At 35.0% G+C, this 18,990-nt stretch overlaps 1 protein-coding gene across 3 annotated transcripts in view; it reads left to right on the forward strand.

Annotated features, from left to right (window-relative positions):
• Positions 1-18,990, forward strand: part of LOC135450524 (sodium channel protein type 1 subunit alpha) — an 88,972-nt gene that overhangs the window by 66,439 nt on the left and 3,543 nt on the right. For all 3 annotated transcript variants that reach the window (XM_064718806.1, XM_064718808.1, XM_064718805.1), the window contains 5 exons: positions 9,157-9,438; positions 16,016-16,069; positions 16,399-16,536; positions 18,173-18,277; positions 18,634-18,904. In XM_064718806.1, the coding sequence (XP_064574876.1) occupies positions 9,157-9,438; positions 16,016-16,069; positions 16,399-16,536; positions 18,173-18,277; positions 18,634-18,904 (850 nt within the window). The remainder of the gene's footprint in view (positions 1-9,156; positions 9,439-16,015; positions 16,070-16,398; positions 16,537-18,172; positions 18,278-18,633; positions 18,905-18,990) is intronic.

The following is an 18,990-nucleotide window of genomic DNA, read 5'->3' on the forward strand; positions in this document are numbered from 1 at the left end:
CAGTTTTGCATGCCTTATGCATATTTCTGGCTGATGGCTTTAAACATTTACTGTATTTCAAATTTCCAGTCCAATTTCATAACTTTTAAAATCTAAATTAGAGTATTTGATATCTTAAATCTCCTCTAAAATTCAATGGCTATTCCTTAGATTCCTTTACCAGGAAAGTGGCAATGAGGCATTTTCAAGAGTACTCAAAACTTCATTAGTATGAAAGAAACATTTCTCATATAATTGAGTTATAAAACATAGCATCAAGTGTCTGTCATTACAGATTCACAACTAATAACAGGCTATATATTTCTATTTCATATAGGATACGTTTCAGCTTGGATGGGGTGGACCACTGGTTCCTCCCCTTACCTCTCTTGTGGGTACAGTATTTCCCCCTTTTCTACCCTTAATGAGTACAGTCTGACTAATCACTACATTGTAAACTAAGGGTTAGGAGGAGAGACAACCTCATCTGCAAATCCCAGTACAAGTAGATTCTATATATTCATCCTCCACTGCTTCTCAATTGCTTTAAATCTTTGGAAATAACTCTTTGACATTTCAGTGTTAAAGAAAAAACAAGAAAATGAGCAAATGGGTATTTTTTTCAGCTATTTCAAGATTTTTAGCTATTTTTTAACTGAGATAAAAAATGGCTTTCTTTACAATTTTGAATCTGGCTTTTATATTGTTTTGGAATATCTATGCTTTACTCTGTTACCCAATTTATACCAAATATACTCAAAATAACCTAAAGAAATATTTTAATATTATTCTTAATACATTAAATACACTCCAAAATATTGTGATCTGAATAGTCACAAACTACAGATATTTCTATAGTTGCAATTTAAGTTTTTTGTGTAATTTAAAACACCCTATATGTTACAATAAGTAAATCACTCTAACTGTATACACAATATATAACATATAAAACCCCTTGGAATCTGAATTCAGTCTTCTTTGGCCTTTGTTGGAAACTAGTTTTCATAATTTTTTTATAAAATGCCAGTAAGAGTATTATCTTTCTTGGGGTTTATAATGTCCTGCAGGAGACATGTCAGTGATATAAAAATTTTGCATTCACTAGAATCGTTAGCAAAATCCACTTGTTAGAACTACCAGCCTTGCAAGCACAACCTGCAGGAGGGTGTCACTAATGCAGGGGTTTTTAGAGCTGCGCTGCAAATGATGCATCAGTAGCAACCATGTTCAGTGTAAGTTCAGCATCTCCTCCCACACTTAAGAATTATGTATTCACTCTCAAGGAAGTGAGTGAATAATTTCTGCAAATTTCTCTTAAAAATAGAGGAATATACTTTTTTGATCTAAACATCGTGCACTTGGAAGGACTTTTTCAGGACTGATCTTATTCATTAATTTTGAGTTTTGAGAAGAGTCTATTAGATGTTTTGTGTCTCCTGAAAGGCAATTTAAACATTTACAAACTTTAAAATCTGTCTATATAGATGTTCACCAATCATACAGGAAACATCTTAGTATTTTTTAGACTGTAATTCTACAATAAGAAGAGAACTTTTGAAGAGTTACTTTATGTAATTGAAAATTATACCATTTTTTCCAGTTTTTTAGTTGTTGCATCTTACAGAAAACCCTTACTGTTAGGATCAAAATTTAAAAAAAAATTGAATGGAATACATAATACAGTTTGCATTTTAATTGAAAATATTGCAGAGCATGTAAAAGTTGATAACATTTCATTAATGGAACAAGGAGGGTAAGAAGTTGGGGTTTTTTTGCTACATCTAGTGAAATACAAAGATACTATTCCCACATCAAGTAACTTCTCTGTTTTCATGCTCATGTCTCTTTACAATATTTACCAAGACTTCTCAAACTAATGGAGTAATTTATTGCTTGGCAGATAATTATTTTATTTTATAAAACATTATATAAAATTATGTCTTTTTTTCTATATTGTCTTCAAAAGTACTTTTTGCATACTTGGTTTCTGGTGAGAAACAGAATCAGGCTGCTCCAGAACATCATCTTCTGTTAAATCCAACAGTAGCTTGCTTTTAAGAGACTGTTATGTGAATAACAAATGCTAGCGATGCTACTTTAAACAAGTTAAATTTTTTTATTGAAGCTAGAACTGAACTTCAGAATCACCTAGTTGAACCTCTCTGCTAACAATTGTGGCATTCCAAGATATAAACTCACCACCCAATAGTGTGAAATTTCTCCAGCACCAAGTGTTATAAAAATAGTGGTGCATTGTTTGAGAAAGTATTTTCCTTTCCTTGAAGACAAAATTCACTATGAGAAGCGTTCTCCAGTCAGATGCACTTGTACAGTAACAGTTACAGAAAAGTGGAAATTACAGCAATTGTATTGTTCAGGGAGTGATTTTCTTATCCCCTGAGGCCTTTTATCTCTTACTTCAGCTTTATTTCCTCATTATTGTTCAGACTAAGATTTACTTGTAACTCCTTATCAGCTCTCTTTGGTCCTTTCCACCTGCCTGACTTTGCACACTCTCAGTTAAGTACAACTTTTTTTACAGTCATTGCTTTAAATGGTACTTTTCTAATAATCTTCACTGTATATTCCCAATACAGTCTTCCTTTTACTCAAAAAATTGAAGACACTGTCATAAATAATTTTTTTCAATTGGTTCACACAACATGCTTCTCATGCCTAACACTGACAAAATGCATTCATTGTTTCCTTAGGAAACAACATTTTTTACTTTTTAAAAATTTATTTAAAAAATAGTATAATCCCTCATAATTTGTATCCCCCAGGGCCTCCACAATAATTTACTTCTCCAAACTTTTGGTTTGCTAATTTTTAGTGATCATGACTTAAAGATAAGCATTAGTTTATATGCGAAAATAAGGAAGTTTTTATATTTTCAAATTTCTTAAACTTTTCTAAACATTTTTCAAAATATTACTTAATTCTGACCTTACAAAATCCTAGGTCATGTCATTAAAAATAAAATATATGAACACACATGGAATTAGGGCAAACTGTGTAGCAAAAGTAGAAACTAGTTATTTTACTCTATGCCTATTAATGGCAAAATCCATTGATTGCCTGTAATTTGGGTTGGAAGATGAGAGACAGGTAAGAGACAGAGCCAGACTTTTCTCAGATGTGCAAAAATGGCAACAGGACAACAGCTTTAAGTTGGATTAAGGGAAATTCTTACTTAACAGAAGCAGTTTTATGGAGTGTTAGGGTTTAAATTTTTTCATCTGGGGGGTGGAGGCGTTTGATTTTTATTTAGGTGGGGCTTTTTGTTTGGGGTTGGGATTTTTTGGGTTGGGATTTTTGTTTTGGTTTTTGGTTTATTTTGTTGTCAGGTAAATACTGGAACAATAGCATGTAGTTAGTGGAATATAGATCATACATTCCTATCAACATGGTGCATGGTGTACCACTCTGATTTTCATTTGTGGGACAAACTTATGAAAATTAGTTTCTTGCAAAAATCCATTGAGACAAAATTGGAGTAATTAATTGAAAACGAGAAAGTTTTAATTACTTAGATTATTCTACATTTTTAGGTTCCTAAAATCTAAAATTTCTCCTTGTTCCTCCGTAACAAGTGCTTGGATCATGTCAAGCAGGTTGCAGTTTCTCTCACAGGTACACCCAATTTTCATTTACTGTTGCCTCTACAGCCAGCTCATAGCTGATCGCCAAGCACATGCAGCATGCTTCTTCCCAGGGTACCACTCCAAGCTATTCAATAACAGAATTTCTAGTTTTGAGGTAAAAGAATTATTGCAATTTCTCTCTCAATTCCCTCTCTCTCTTTCTTCCTTTCCTGTTCATCCTCATCTGCTAGACTGCAGTATCACAGATGTTTATCACTTGATATAAACATTGATAAAATGGGATAAATTTTCATTATTATCTGTGAATAAAATTTCCATCTCCAACAGTGCTGTGGAAAAGTACATATACTTTATCCTTTCACTATAAAGAACTTTAATCCTTTGAGAGCCATAGTGTGAATCCACAGGTAACCAGGGCAACCAGCAGAACACAGCTCAAAGAGTAAATTTATTTCATTACCTTGCCAGCAATGCTGGGAGGCAGAGACACATGGGACACAAGGTCCCTTAGGGTTACCTCATCCTGTGGGGACAGCTGGGCCCACAGCCTGCCCCAGTGTATGAAAGGGCTTTGTGCATGCACAGCTTATCACAAGGCTGGGCTCTTTTGAGCTCTCTTGTCTCCCAGAGGAGGCTCAGGCACTGTGAGAGTGTATTGTGTCTACACAGGAATTTGCTTCTCAAAACAGGCAGAGGATAAACAACACTAGGCATAATAAATGGAGTTTTCCCGCACTGACATGCTTAGCATTCCCAGCTGCAAGTTCACTTTGACAGAAACTATTCCCTCCTCACCAAATCTTCCAGTTAACCCTTTCCCTCCCAACAGCCATCTTCAATCCAAACCCACGTATGCACTCAGATGAGACAGGGTGTCTTATGTGGGAATATTTTTCCTGTACTGCATTGCCAGTTATCTTCCTTCATGGGCACCTCCAAACCTCACACTAAACAACCATGACAGAAATCCTGGAAACTCTGCTGAGGGTCACTCTTAATCCTCAGCACTGGGCCATGTTTTTATTCTGTCTGCTGCCCCTCAGGTCCACTACCTCCATTCCTTTTGTGACAAACATCTTCAACTGACTCAGCTGCTCCTAAATTAAGCCCCATAAGCATTTCCTCCAATCATACTGACCTTCTGTTGTGTTATGATTTGTAGAAGAGGCTCCTCTAATTTCAGAAAAAAGCAGTTTCCATCATCAATTTTACAGTACTAGGGAGAGCAGAAAGCCATTATTACAGCATCAGATAGTTAATCTTTTTGATTAAGGGGTGGGGTTTCTTCATGGTCTGCCTCAGATGCTCTTTTGATCCCCTGCCTGGAATAGTTATTGTATGTTAACATACAGTTACTATGTCCTTTCTTCCCTTGCCTCAGTTCTTCCACAGTTTGAGAGAATACACTTGTCTGTTACTTGATACCCACTTGGTGAAGTCATTGTGGTTTCAGAGTCTTCTTGACTTCCTTGTGTGTTGTCCTCCAGGTCCTTCACTGTGAGCATGTGGTAGATGCAGATCCCGTTGTCACCTGTGCCTACATCTGTGTCCACTCATGGTGTACCTCCTGCCATTCCAGCAGTCTTACCTGTGTGCTGCACCAAGAATCCAAACCACTGCTCACTTCTCCATCTCTCACTGCAAATGTTCTCTCGGGCAGCTCTTTGGAAACTTTTCCTATTTAAGCATAAAATTACAAGTGGAGGCAAATAAATTACTTCTTAATTTTGAGTAGAAAAATGTTCCACACACATTTCTGTCATCTCCCTTTCCATCCCAAAGATGGTAACTTCCTCCTCGTTTGCGCCAGGAAGAGAGTTAGGAACTTTTTCACAGAATTTGCAAAAGTCATGGGAAAAGTGGATATGGAGTACTAAAGATTTTTCCTTGTTTGTTTACAGATTTCAGGAGGCTCTGATATATCCATTATTCAGCTCCAATGTAGGAATTCCTGGAAAGTCTGTGGCAGCTGAGGTGTCAGGATCCATGGAAAATACTTTCCCCTGGCAACTAGAATACATGTATATCTCACTGTGTGTTCAGCTATGTCTCCCACAGCAGGGGTCAATCTAGTAAAGCTTCCTTATATTCTGTTCATACAGCAGGGATAAGCTGGTGTTTTGTGCAATCCTCATTCTACATATATATGAACAGTTCTGACAGCAAAACTGATTTTTTTGTCCAGTTTTTACTGTTTTCTTTGGAGAGTTTTTCAAAAGAAGATACAAACAGCAGCCATGAAAAATACTTGGATTACTAAAGATAGGACATAAAATTAGTATTGCAGTAATTCTCTTATATATTAATCTGATACTGGAAGATGTAAATTCAAACATGAAAAATTGTATATATGTATATGAGATACTGCTTTATTCTAGAGGAGACATGATTTCCCACAATGATTTTTTTCTCCCTGGATGAATGTTGACTGAAATGTAAAATAGTCTAGAGCTCCTTTGTCTTTTTAGGAATAGGATGTTGCTTCTCACTTGTTCTTATTGCTGTTCCACCTACCTGAAGCTATAGGAAGGTGGACAAGCAGAATGAACTTGGGCTTTTGCAGCTTTTCTCACTGGAGTCAGCCTGACCAGCAACATCCCAGCCTTGAGGAAATGCATAGGTAATTTACGAAACCAAAGAAATAGCTATGCAAACATCTTTTTCCAATTCACTGGCATTATATTCTGCATCAAGAAATAACAGAAAATAGGCCTGAGAGAACAGTCCCTTTTAACAGAAAAAATACATTTTGAATCATGTATATTTGATCTAGATTTAAAGACCAAACAAAAAATAAAAGCTGTAGTTGCCAACATTCTTTTAACCTTCTACAGACTCTTTCCAACAAGATGAGAATGGCAATTTTTATTTGCTAAATTAACTCGTTAAGAAATGCTAATTGACCCCTTATCTGCATTCAGTTTACTTTTCAATTGGTTCTCCCTTTCTTCTGTCCATTTGCTGTAACTTATGTGTGTTGTCTGTGTATGTATGGGTGAAATCTTGGATATATATTAAGTTAATGTCCTGGTTATCCTGAAGATACCTCAGCTAATTCCCAAAGCAAATATTAAAAAAAAAAAGTAAAACAGAAAAACACTGCTAAGGCAATTACCTCCAACTGTATGTGTTGAAGAAATCAAAGACCTCTTGCTAAGGAGAACTTTACAGTCAGCCAAGCATCTGACCAATGTGTAGCAATACAGTTTTACATTATAAATATGGTAGCAGTAAGGCTCAACACTGTTGAGGAAGAAAAATCAAACAGAAAAAAATGCAAACACAAAACAACTTCTAAAAGTTTTAATTTTCTTTTCTTCTTTTCTTAAAAAACCTTCCAGGGGGACTGGATAGCTCAAGGGGTTGGTAATAGGATACAGAGCCTTTCATCTCTAGGTCACCAGTTCGCATCCAGGCCAGGTCAGTAGTGACCAAAAATTATTACCATTTGATGGGTTTTCAGTGACCTGTATGAATTAAGTTGTTGGAAGCATTGTTGGAACAGTTGCTGGAAGCTGTTCTCTTTTTATCCAAGAAGATGTGGCTGATCTTTCCATAGTCTCAGTGGTGAGACTGCATTACCTGTTCATCTAAAGATTATCAAGTGCAAGATGCACTGAGGCATTTTGCAGAAATCCTTTTTTCTACAACTATTATCAATTCATAATTGTTGTAACAGTTATTGTTGCTGTTATTATTCTGCTGCCTGTTCTGGATCTGTGCTGTGGTTCAATGGATGTCAGGGTTGTGTTTAAAGGTAACTGCTACAGGCACTCAATTTTTGCAAAACCATTCTTTGTGTGAGCAGAGGTAACCTTAATTCATTTGAGTTGCAGAACTAAATCCCCATCTTTCTTTCTTGACATCTTTATTTTCAGGTTTTTCATCAAGACTAAACAGAGGAATTCAATCAGTGTAACACATCTGGAACATTTTTATGAGTAGGGGAAAAAAAGACAAACACTAGCTGGCCTAGAATTTCAAAGCAGCAATAGAATAGTGCAGTGTCATAGATCAGGTCAGACTTGGAACAAATTTCAGAATTTCTAATTCCATTTCTAATTTTTATGTTGTTCTCAATTCCATGCAGCTAAGTAGTAACAGATTTATTAGTGGGATCTTTTCATCACCAAAAATACAAGCAATATAAAAAAAATAAGAAAGTGTTACATTTAAAAAATAAAATTGTGGTTTTATAGAAGAAAAGGATTGTTCTGCTACAGAAAGATCCCATTTCTACTGTCTGGCAATGGAGGAGAACATTCTAATTGAAAAGAAAATATGCCCTGAAAACAACATTTCTACCCAAGATCTCTAAACAGGTCCTGATTGCTGGCCATATAATTTGGGAGGAAAAGGGGAGGAGGGTGCTGAGTGACGAATAACACAACCACAGTATTCCTCTTACAAAGGCCTTCTAGAGGCTGTGAAATACAGGTAGTAAGACTGAGCAGTTCTGAGCTTGCTCACAGCTATGTTGGTGGTGGGGAGAATGCATCGATATTGCAGGGAACAGAGATGGACTAAGACAACTTAATGTACTCCAATATCCATGCCAATCCTCTCCTGCCTTGCTGCAGAACTTAGATTACTGAAAGTCAGAACCCTACTTCATATTTTACATTCCTACCAGGTCCCAAAAGTTTACAGAAGAAAAAAGAAAAAAGAGTAAACTTTTAAATAAAATATAACTTGTAAATGAGAAGCTGGAATTGGATACTTAAGGAAAAATAATTGCTCATCACAAAAGTTTTGATAGGTCTGACAGACACATGTGATTAATTTCTGTATATATCAGAAAAATGCACCTTTTTACTACAAAAGATATATTGACATCTTGCCTGCAAATATCTGAGAAGGTAACCCCCCCCAAAGTAATTCAAAATGCAAAATCAGAAGCCCTAATTATATCCTTTTTTAGATAAATGAAGGGTATTGCTAACTTAATTCATGAAACAACAAGACTGGAGCTTGAAATAAATTATGTTGATTCAAGTAGACACATATTGCAAACCTGTCTTGCTTTCGTATACAAAGAAATTAATCTTTGTTATAATCTTGCATGGAACAATAAGGCAATAAAGTGATGTCTTTAATTCGCGCATAATTCTTTTATGTAGAGCTTAGTTTCTAGATTCATGGCATTTGTATTTCCAGCTTAAATTTCAAAACTATGTTGATCAAATCTACAAGTCACCATTTTGCTTTAAACATTTTTAAGCTATAATTTTATTCATTTTTAGAACTTTATTACGTCTACATTTTTCATTTAGCACTTTTTTTTATGTAGAACAAGTCAGTGTCAGGCATCATCTTACTACTGCCAAATGTTCTCTTTTATTTTTCTATTAATTATTTTCATTATCTCACTTATTTTCTTTTCATTACATGTACTAATGTTAATAATTTAAAGGAATGGTGCAATGCTACAGTTATTAATATGCTGCTTTAAATTTTATAGTATTAGTTTCTGAATAAGCATTTATTAAGGAATGGTGAAACAGTATACAAAAATGTATTGCTGTAAATATGCTTATACTCTTTTCTCTTTCCCCCTGTATTTGTGTACTAGGTGGTTGTGAATGCCCTTTTAGGAGCAATTCCATCCATCATGAACGTGCTTCTCGTTTGTCTTATATTCTGGCTAATTTTCAGCATCATGGGAGTAAATCTGTTTGCTGGGAAGTTCTACTACTGTGTTAACACCACAACTGATGAAAGGTTTGAAGTCGACCAAATCAACAATTTTAGTCAGTGCGAGGAACTCATAAAAAACAATCAAAGTGCCCGATGGAAAAACGTGAAAGTAAACTTTGATAATGTAGGATTTGGGTATCTTTCTTTACTTCAAGTAGTAAGTGATCACTCTTTATCTACCTTTTCCTGTTTATAAGCAGTAGTGAAAAGCAATTCTAGCAACAAAGAGACAAAACATTTACCTGATGATTTTTATCTGTGACTTAGTAGTTCTGCTACATGGGTAATTGATTACTTTTTTCATCATAAGCAGCAAATAGAGTCTACTATGATGAATAAAGAATCCTCAGGACATCTAATGAAATAACTTCCTATTTATGACTCCCTTAGTCCTTTAACCGCTTCTAACTTTTAAAGTTTCTAGAATTACCTGGAACGATATTCAGGTATCTAAACATTTTAAGTTTTCCCGTTGCTGGGGAAAAAAAATCTCCATAGGTGTGATTAAGTCACAAAGAATTCCAGGTAACAAATCTCATCTCAGGTTTGTGGCTGCCACCAGGGCAGATCTAATCTAAAAAGCAATTCCTCATTCAGAAGAAAAATAATGAAAGAAAAATAGCACTTGATACTATAATCTATGAAATATTTTCATGATACTTCTGTGCAAAAGGACCTCATAGAGTTTATTTAGCAAAATCTGAGGGAAGAAGAAAGAAAATATATGCAGACAGGTACTAGAAGATTATGCCTTCAATATAAAAAATTTGAAGGCACAACACTATCTGTGTATTGTGAAGCAGCTACCAATCTCACCCAGCTTTAATCAAGAAAATGCTGGACTTTTACCTATGTTGTGTACCTTCAGCAATTTCTATGCTTTTTTTTTTTGAGGTTACTATCTAAATCTGCAGTATCTTATGTTTAATTTTTGTTGTTTTTAAATAAGTTTCCAGATTTTATGTTGTTTATACAAAATTTCAGTGAGACAAATCATTAAAATGAAGCAGTGGTATGGACATTGTCCTGCACAAGGTCTAAAACAGTAGTTCTGAGCAATGGGAACTGCCTCTCCCAGATAATACAGCATCTTACCTGTGAGACTGATAAGTGTGTCCATTTAAATTTCATTATGATTCCTCACTTTACTGTCACATCAGGAAAGAGTGGAGAGGGACCAATAGTATTAAAGAAAAAAAATACTGAACTGAATACAATTTGATTTTGATAACTAAAGACTTTAAGTACTTACTTTCTTTGCCTTCTTTATGAATTCTACTCACCCAGGGAGTCAGAATGCTTCATTACAGGCGTTGAGGAGAAACAAGACATCAACAGAACTCTTTCCAAGTAGCTTGCAACTCTCCTTCTAGTAGTAACCTATTGTGCTCTGGGACACAAGTCATTATTCCAGGTTTCAGTGTCCTGGCTATGCACAGATTATTTCATCTTCTATTTATTGAAAAGACACAAATATTTCCTTACATGAAGGCTTAGATTCTTAAATTATTGGATTTTTTGGGAGGCAAATGAGGAGAAATTTGCCAATCATTCCCACAATTCCAAAGGAAAAATTCATCTAGACCTACCACAGAGAGACCTAGCTCTCATGGAGGACAAGCATGTTAGTTTGTGCAGTATCTACAATGTAGAGATCTTGCAAGAGCATGAGACCCTCACATAATGATGGAGGATTTTTTGTGTGAGTAGAATGTCCATGACAACAGCACTTAATTTTTCTGTATTGCTAAAATGCTTGTAAAGTCATCAAAAACTTTTTGTGTGACGTAGCAGAAAAAACAGGGGCATTTCTGTCACTGAACAAAACATCATCCCTGCATCTTTCAGGGTTTGGTAAGTAAGCCAGTAGGAGTGATTTTGCAGTTATGGAATCATAAGATCCCTAAGACTGAGAAATCAGCTTGACTTTCACTTAATGTATTGAAGTGTAAAGAACCTATGTTTTTTCACCTTCAGGAAAACAAGGCCACAATTCATGACTGTTTTAGATTCTTGCATTGCTTTCTCAATCAAAAAAGATTGATAAAGTGATTTTCTATTTGCTATATAAAGTACTTTGGATCGAACTCCAGAACAGACCTCCAAAGCCATCATGTCAAAACAAACATGCGGCTTGAATAGGTATATCACAGCCCTAGATATTCCTGTCCTTCCTAAACAGCTTGCAGCAATAGAAGGAAGACTAAATGCTGAAATATGACGCAGTTAGAGGTACACATTACTGTGTCAGAAACAAAGATAAAGCTATTGAACGTTTAGCAGTTGGCCTAAAATTATATACTGAGTCTGAAAAATCTGATTATAAAACCATGGTTGCAAGTGGATATGCTTTCTGTTTGCCTAAAGTGAGCATTAATGGCCTTCTACTGAATTCATTTGGTTCTGCACCTCAACAACCTCAGGCACAGACTTTTAGTAGTGCTGGACCTGAGAAAATAACCCCAGGGAGGTCAATGTCATTTTTCTAAAACAATTTCTGTGAAAAGTATCAGTGCATGAATAACTGATACAAGGCCAGGAGGCTAGAAAATAAATACAGAAAGCTTCCTCTTTTTCTTCATTATTTCTATTCTCCATTCTGCCCTCTGGCTCATGCCCTTTGAGTCATCCAAAGAATGCTGTAAATCCCTCCAGCTTTTCTGGCTTACAAGAACCATGACCTTACTATCTGTATCACAAATTGGAGTGAATACTAATGGAACTTAGAACCATTTTTAGGACAAAAAATCAAAATGCAAACAAGCCAAAAGAACTTCAAACCAAGGCACTGAGGGTCTTATTATTCTGGGAAAGACAAAAATGAAAAACTGTGAAACTTTTTTAATGTCTCTTGCTGTACATGGGTCTGTTCATCACAGAAACCTTTTTTTTAAAGAGTGATATGGAAAAGAAACATATCTATTTCACACGGAAACACTCAAAAGCAGAGGGATAATTTCAGAAAGAAGTATTCTGGGCTCAAAAAATGCAAATGTGTGATAGTGACTTTAAGCAAAAGGAACTCTCTAACAAGCTCTTTCTTGAGTTTACTCAGCAGTGCTGGTGAATGACTTTCTTGAATGAGGAAAAGAACATTACCTAATTTTTCATTGACATTTCCTGTTTTTTTTTTTTTTTTTCTTTCATGGAAAGAAAATCTTTGTGTGGAAAATCTTTAGTATTATAGCAATGTTATAATTCTTTCTGCCCAAAAATGCAGCCTAACAATACATGTCATTGATAAAACCAAGTTTTATGGACTTTGTTGATCAAACTGTTTTCCAGAATTCTTACATAGTTTGAAGTTGGAGTAGAATTATTCATGCCATCAGTCATATAAGTACACAGTTCTTATGTAAGATTATTTTTCTTCTATAATATAGCATAGGTCATATTGTTTTATGTAGATCTTCAAGATTCTTTTTTTTCATTTCTTGGTCTGAACTTGCTTGAGTATTTCTCTGTCCCTAAAGAGAAGCATCAAAGCAGAGACAGATCTGCTGGAGAAATTATCTTCACAATTGTCATGCACCACTGAGTGAAGAGGAAGAGGTTGGTGTACACAAAATGATGTGGCATCTGCCCTGATAATTTTATGGCCTTATGCCTTTTTATTTGAACGTAGTATTTGGATTCCTCGGTAAGTAAATCTCCCAGAGGCCTGCTTTTATCCTGGTCACCAGGATAAAATGTGGCAAACGAGCCACAAAGCACAATGTTATACTCTACTGCTACTAATATCAGTAAGCCAACACATCTCTTGAAGTGTATGGTAAAAAAAAATCAGAAGCTGAATTCTAAGACCTAAACTTTAGGGTACTTTCAAAGTTCCAACAGGTTAGTATTTTAAAAGCAAGATGCTATTGTATCTCCAAATGGGAACGTGAATCTTCATGGTGATTTTTTCTGGTAAAGAAATTGAGTGGTAAAACTCCAGCATGACTTACAACTTCATAAGAAATTATTTATCAGAGGGAAAAAAAATCTATGATTTTTTACCAATAGTAAAGGAGATGGGGGATTTTTGTTTTGTTGTTTTTAATAACTACATTTGAATCTGCATTTGAATGTGTGTAATTGAAATCTCCTTGGCAGAAAAAAAAAAAGCCTTTGGAACAGATGCTGACTTCAGTTATACTGCTGTAATCTTTGAAATCAATTAATTACTCCTGATTTAGTGTCACTGAGAATATACAATATATTTTATATGGGAATGTGCAAAATGGAAACTAATAATTTGATCTCTCGGTCATTTTCTGTGTCATTTTCTTTCAGGATACAAAAATACACAAATGATACTTTATTTCTCTTAAAGAGAAGACACTGCAGATAAATATAAGCAGGTCTATGCATCTGCAGTAGAAAAATGCTTTCACTGAATGGGATATCTTGACTCTCTTTCTTAATTTCTTCAAAATGTTTAATATCTTAGAGTTTTATGAACCTCATTTTGGAAATCATAAGATAGCAGTATCTTATATTTCTATTTTTCCACCCCACCCTCTTTTCAAGTTTCCTTTTTAACAACAGCAACAAAAACAATAATAATAATATAGCTCAGTTCAGCTGAGCTCTATTCTGCTCTATTTCCTATCACTTGTTAAAGGGTACTGTTTGTTTATAGTGCAGTACTTTAGTGGTGATGGTGAAGCTCAATGTTTTAAAATTAGTCTATCTTTTTTCATTGACTCTGTTTAGTCTAGGCTACAGTAATACATTTGCAAAAAAATCAAAAATTATTCTGTTTTGCCTGGAGAATGATATGCAAAGATCATCATGAGTCTGAATCTGAGGCAACAGCACACATTTTGCACAAGTGCCACTCCATCATTCACATCAGCTTTCTGAAGTAAAAGTCTGCCCATTATTTTCACATGGTCTTTCAGACTGAAGTGCTCATTTCAAGTCATGATATTCCAAAAAATAGAAATAGTGTACCAAGACAGAAGCAGAAGTAGCACTGTAAGACATGATGTAATCATCTTGCCCTATTTAGACCTTGTTAGATGGAATACTGAGTCCTGTTTTGGTTGCCATTGCAAAAGATTAACTAGTGCAACAGAGCTCAGAGCAAAATAAGGAGAGTGATCAGAGTTCTGGAAAACAGGAGTTGCATGGGAAGATTGAAGGAACAGTGATCACTACCTAAAAGAGAAGGACAGCCACAATCAATTTGCAAAAAGTAAGAGATGCTGCATGAAGGTGATTCCTGGAGCTCTCCAGATATGTAATGGCTATGACAAGTGAGTCTTAAATGGCAACAGAAGGATGTAAGCATTAGGAAATAATAAAAGGAAGTGCCAGAATACATGCTTTTTATAAGGCTGTGGTGTATTCACCATTAAAAGCCTTAGAGAACAAGTTAAGCATGTATTTGTAATTGCATAAATAGACCTTAACTACCTCCTAATCCCTTGCAGTCCAGGTATTCCGCAAGGACTTTAAATTCTTCAGCTGACTGCTACTTGTTTCAGATTTATTCTTGATTTATTGGTCCTTTGACACTACATTTTGATTTCACCATCATACTGTTAGTTGCCTGAGCTTTGTATTTTCTGTGTTGACGCCAAGATGTGAAAGTTGCTGTACGCTGGATTCTCATCTAAGTATAATCATGCTCTTTTCAGTATTTCACTGTTCCAAAAGCGTAAAGGACCTTTCCTTTGAGAAAATAATTTCTTCTCATTTTAAGTTCACTTTAGGATGATGCCAAACTGCTCCATGTCCGGCATAAAAAAAAAGGTTTTTTGAAACTTCCACTAGAAATGAAACCTGAAGATGATGGTGATACAGTAAAAAACATGGATGAGTGTTCCATTCCTGATTGTATCCTGCAACTGGTTTTTGTGGCAAGGAAAATGAAGGAACCAATGATCTGCAGTCTTGTTTTGCAAAATTATAATGAGGATTAAACAGCATAGAATTATTTCCTTTTTTTGCTCAATTTTTGGGCACAACTGGCCAAAAATTTCTACTTGGAGATGTTGCCTTAAAGGGACATCTAAAAGGGAACTAATTGCAACAACAGAGTAAATTACTTTCTTTTTCAAACATTCTGATGAAGCAATCTACACCTCACGGTCAAATATAAAAATGTACAGAATTTGGGCAGAGGAAATACCTCCAAAATTTCAATAAATGCTGTCATTTAGGAGGCATATTAAATATTCAATGCACATGAAATACTTCCTATTACTTTATCTCAGAATGTATGAGACATCTAGGCTCTGTAAAGCACAAATATATTATATTTAAAGTGAACATAGAATTACTAAACTAGGTAAAATCTTTCAATGTATAGTCTGATTACAGAAAAATACCTTTTTTGAGATGATCAAATTTTTAGTTCCATTTTGTTGCCACCTTTCTGACTTGGGACGGAGGAACTACATTTTAGTCTTAACTGGTGGCAACTCAGTTACATAAGGCTCTACGCCCAGCTGTACATAGCTCTTGCAGTTGCCATCATTTGATGAACTAAAATGCCTTCTATAATTTTTGTTAATTAGAAATTAGAAATAAATTAATCATGCTTACTGTTTAAAATGTTCATATCTAATACAAAGTAATGGGATACACAGCAGTATATCCGATGAGCAGCTGAATACAAAACCAAGAAGCAAAACACTTTGGAAATCTAATGCTACTAATTATTCCTGGTGCTGTACTGAGTTGCTGGAAATTATTAAATGAATTGTCTTTAGAATGCTTAAACAGGTGTGTACTGTTTACAGGCTACATTTAAAGGCTGGATGGATATTATGTATGCAGCTATTGACTCAAGAGATGTAAGTACTGCAAATATTTTAAATTATCTTTTTTTCCCTGAGGTCTGTCTATCTACAAGTGTGCATTTATCCTAAACAAGCAATTGTATCCATACAATAGAATGAAAAATGAGTATGAGATTCTGTGGTAACAAAATGTGGGCAACTGAATGCAAACTGCCAGGTGCTAGCAGCAAGAGGTAGAGTAGAAAAAAATATATTAATATAGGTGATAGGAATATTGTCCAAATACAAAATATTGGTGGCACTTTGTGCAAGGTTGCCACTTTTTTGGTTGAAATTTTCACATGAACTCTTAGGAATCATATTTCTCTTTTTTTTCCCCTTAGGTGTTAGATCAACCCAAGTATGAAGACAACTTGTATATGTACTTGTATTTTGTCATCTTTATAATTTTCGGGTCTTTTTTCACCCTGAATTTGTTCATTGGTGTCATTATTGACAACTTCAATCAGCAAAAAAAGAAGATAAGTATTGTGTTATTTCTCTTCTAAAGATATTCTAAAATAATGCAATTTTGCAGGTGCATAATATATGGAAAGTACCCACACAGCTTGTTCAAAATTGAAAAAGCTGCAGTATGTTATGACAAAATCATACCTGCAGTATTCATTAAAGTCATAAGATTTTTCATTTAGTGAATGGGACAGATCCTTCTTTTGTCAATTCCCAGTTCAGTCTTCCTCAAGTCATCTTCTTTTTCATGACTAAATTTCATGAAGTCTTCCTGCATGATCCAAGCCCTTAATCAGGTCCCTAGATTAAAGCACCCATAATTTCTTGGAGTTTTTTCCTTCTTATTTTTAGTTATTCTCTGAGCACACACACACACACAAAAAAAAGCTAGCTGAAAAATAATTACATCATGCAATTAAAGATGATGTTTTAATGATCCCAAGTATTCAAGTTCTACTTTGTGGCACTGAAAAATCTGAAACTCTATAGAGCAGGAGTGGTTTGTAACTATTTCAGGACCTTTTTTTATCATTTCACAGTGCAGATGTAGATAATCTCACTGGTACAGATTGTCTGAGTAGGAAATGCTCGCCTTTAAAATTATTTTCTGTGAATAGATAAAGCAATGAAAGCTCAAGGACCAAAGCAGCTATGAATTACAAGTTTATTTTTACTTAACTGGCCTGCATCACTTTTTTTGGGTTTATGTTAATAATGAGAAATACTAAACAAGGTTTCTGGATGCTGTACATGCAGAAATGTAGAGGTAAATGGTCAGGGAGCCTGTCCAGCTTATGGTCCATGCATTCCCACATCTTCAAGCTTCCCACACAGTCATCCACAAGGGGCTGTATCCAGTCCTATGTGTGCATTGGCATTCCTGGAATTAGGTGTCTGCAAGTATCTCTTATCTAGGAAAAATTTTCTTCAAGAGGTATGGGAAGTCTCATAGATTTTCATTCAAGCTGTCTCTAACACAAGGTTACTATGGAATTTGATTAGAAATATGAAAGACCCATAATTCCTTCTTTATCTTCACTCTCAGACTTCAAAGGCAGGTTCATGCTTTCGCTAAATAGAAAAAAGAACTAATCAAAATAAAAGATTTAAGAGAGCATTTTGCGGTTAATAGTACCAATCTTCAATCTTCAGCAAAGTTTCTCCAAAGTCTGATAATCCATCTTCTCAAGAACCTTAAAGACTTCGGGGCCCCAATGCTAATGTGATTGCTAAACTAGAGATACCTAAAACTCATTTCTATACTGACAACCTGACTTTGTCTTTTTCCTTTGTTTCACTACAATCACAGTTCAGAAGTGACAGTATTGAGCAGCCCAGAATATCTGAACTTATCTCAAATACTCTTTACTGTATCTCTTACTATAAAAGAAAGGAGGTAATAGAAATGTTATCTTGGAGTTCCCGGAAAATAACTGTAAAAAGATGTTGCTTGCATTTTTTTTTCTTGTTTTGAGCGATACAGTAATGAATGTCCAGATTTCTAGACTAAATGCTTAGATTGTAGACAGATGCATTTGATAGCTAAGAGATTTTTCCCGATTTAATCTCTTTAATTTTTGAATCACTCAGTTTTCTCAGCACTGCATATAAATGTGATTATAACCAGTTCTGATTTTATGTTTTTACTTTGGAGGTCAAGACATATTTATGACAGAAGAGCAGAAGAAATACTACAATGCTATGAAAAAGCTGGGATCCAAAAAACCACAAAAACCTATACCAAGACCAGGGGTAAAATTATTTATACACATCAGATGAACAGCTATTTACAAGGAGTTTTATTGATACAGGGAGAGTAGAAATATGCCAATTGAAAGTTGTCAGGGCATTAGTCAGCAGAAATGGAAAACAAAAATAAAACAAAAAATATATTTTTCACTCACAACTATTTTATATATGAATATGCAATACGGGAGGCCAAACTAAGTTGTTGTATTTGAGTACTCAATTAGTAACTAGTGTACACTAGTTACAATTTTAATGAAGTCTTATAAGCCTTACCGCATGTGGTTTTCTACTTTCTTCTAACAGGAAATATAAATAAATTACAGTTTGTATTGGATGTTTCTTTTTTCTTTCTTCCTCAGAATAAATTCCAAGGAATGGTCTTTGATTTTGTGACACAGCAAGTATTTGACATCAGCATCATGATTCTTATTTGTCTTAACATGGTTACCATGATGGTAGAAACTGATGACCAGAGCGAAGAAATGGAAAATATTTTATACTGGATAAACCTCGTGTTCATTGTCCTTTTCACTGGAGAATGTGTTCTGAAATTAATTTCACTTCGCCATTACTACTTCACTATAGGCTGGAACATTTTTGATTTTGTGGTTGTCATTCTCTCTATAGTAGGTAAGTCTTGTTAATGAAACTGAAAGGAAGGTAAAATGAACAGGAGGTGAACTTTTACTTGAACAGAGCTATATGGTGAGCTTTTG

Source organism: Zonotrichia leucophrys, chromosome 7 (assembly GCF_028769735.1).
Source record: "Zonotrichia leucophrys gambelii isolate GWCS_2022_RI chromosome 7, RI_Zleu_2.0, whole genome shotgun sequence".
Classification (NCBI taxonomy): domain Eukaryota; kingdom Metazoa; phylum Chordata; class Aves; order Passeriformes; family Passerellidae; genus Zonotrichia; species Zonotrichia leucophrys.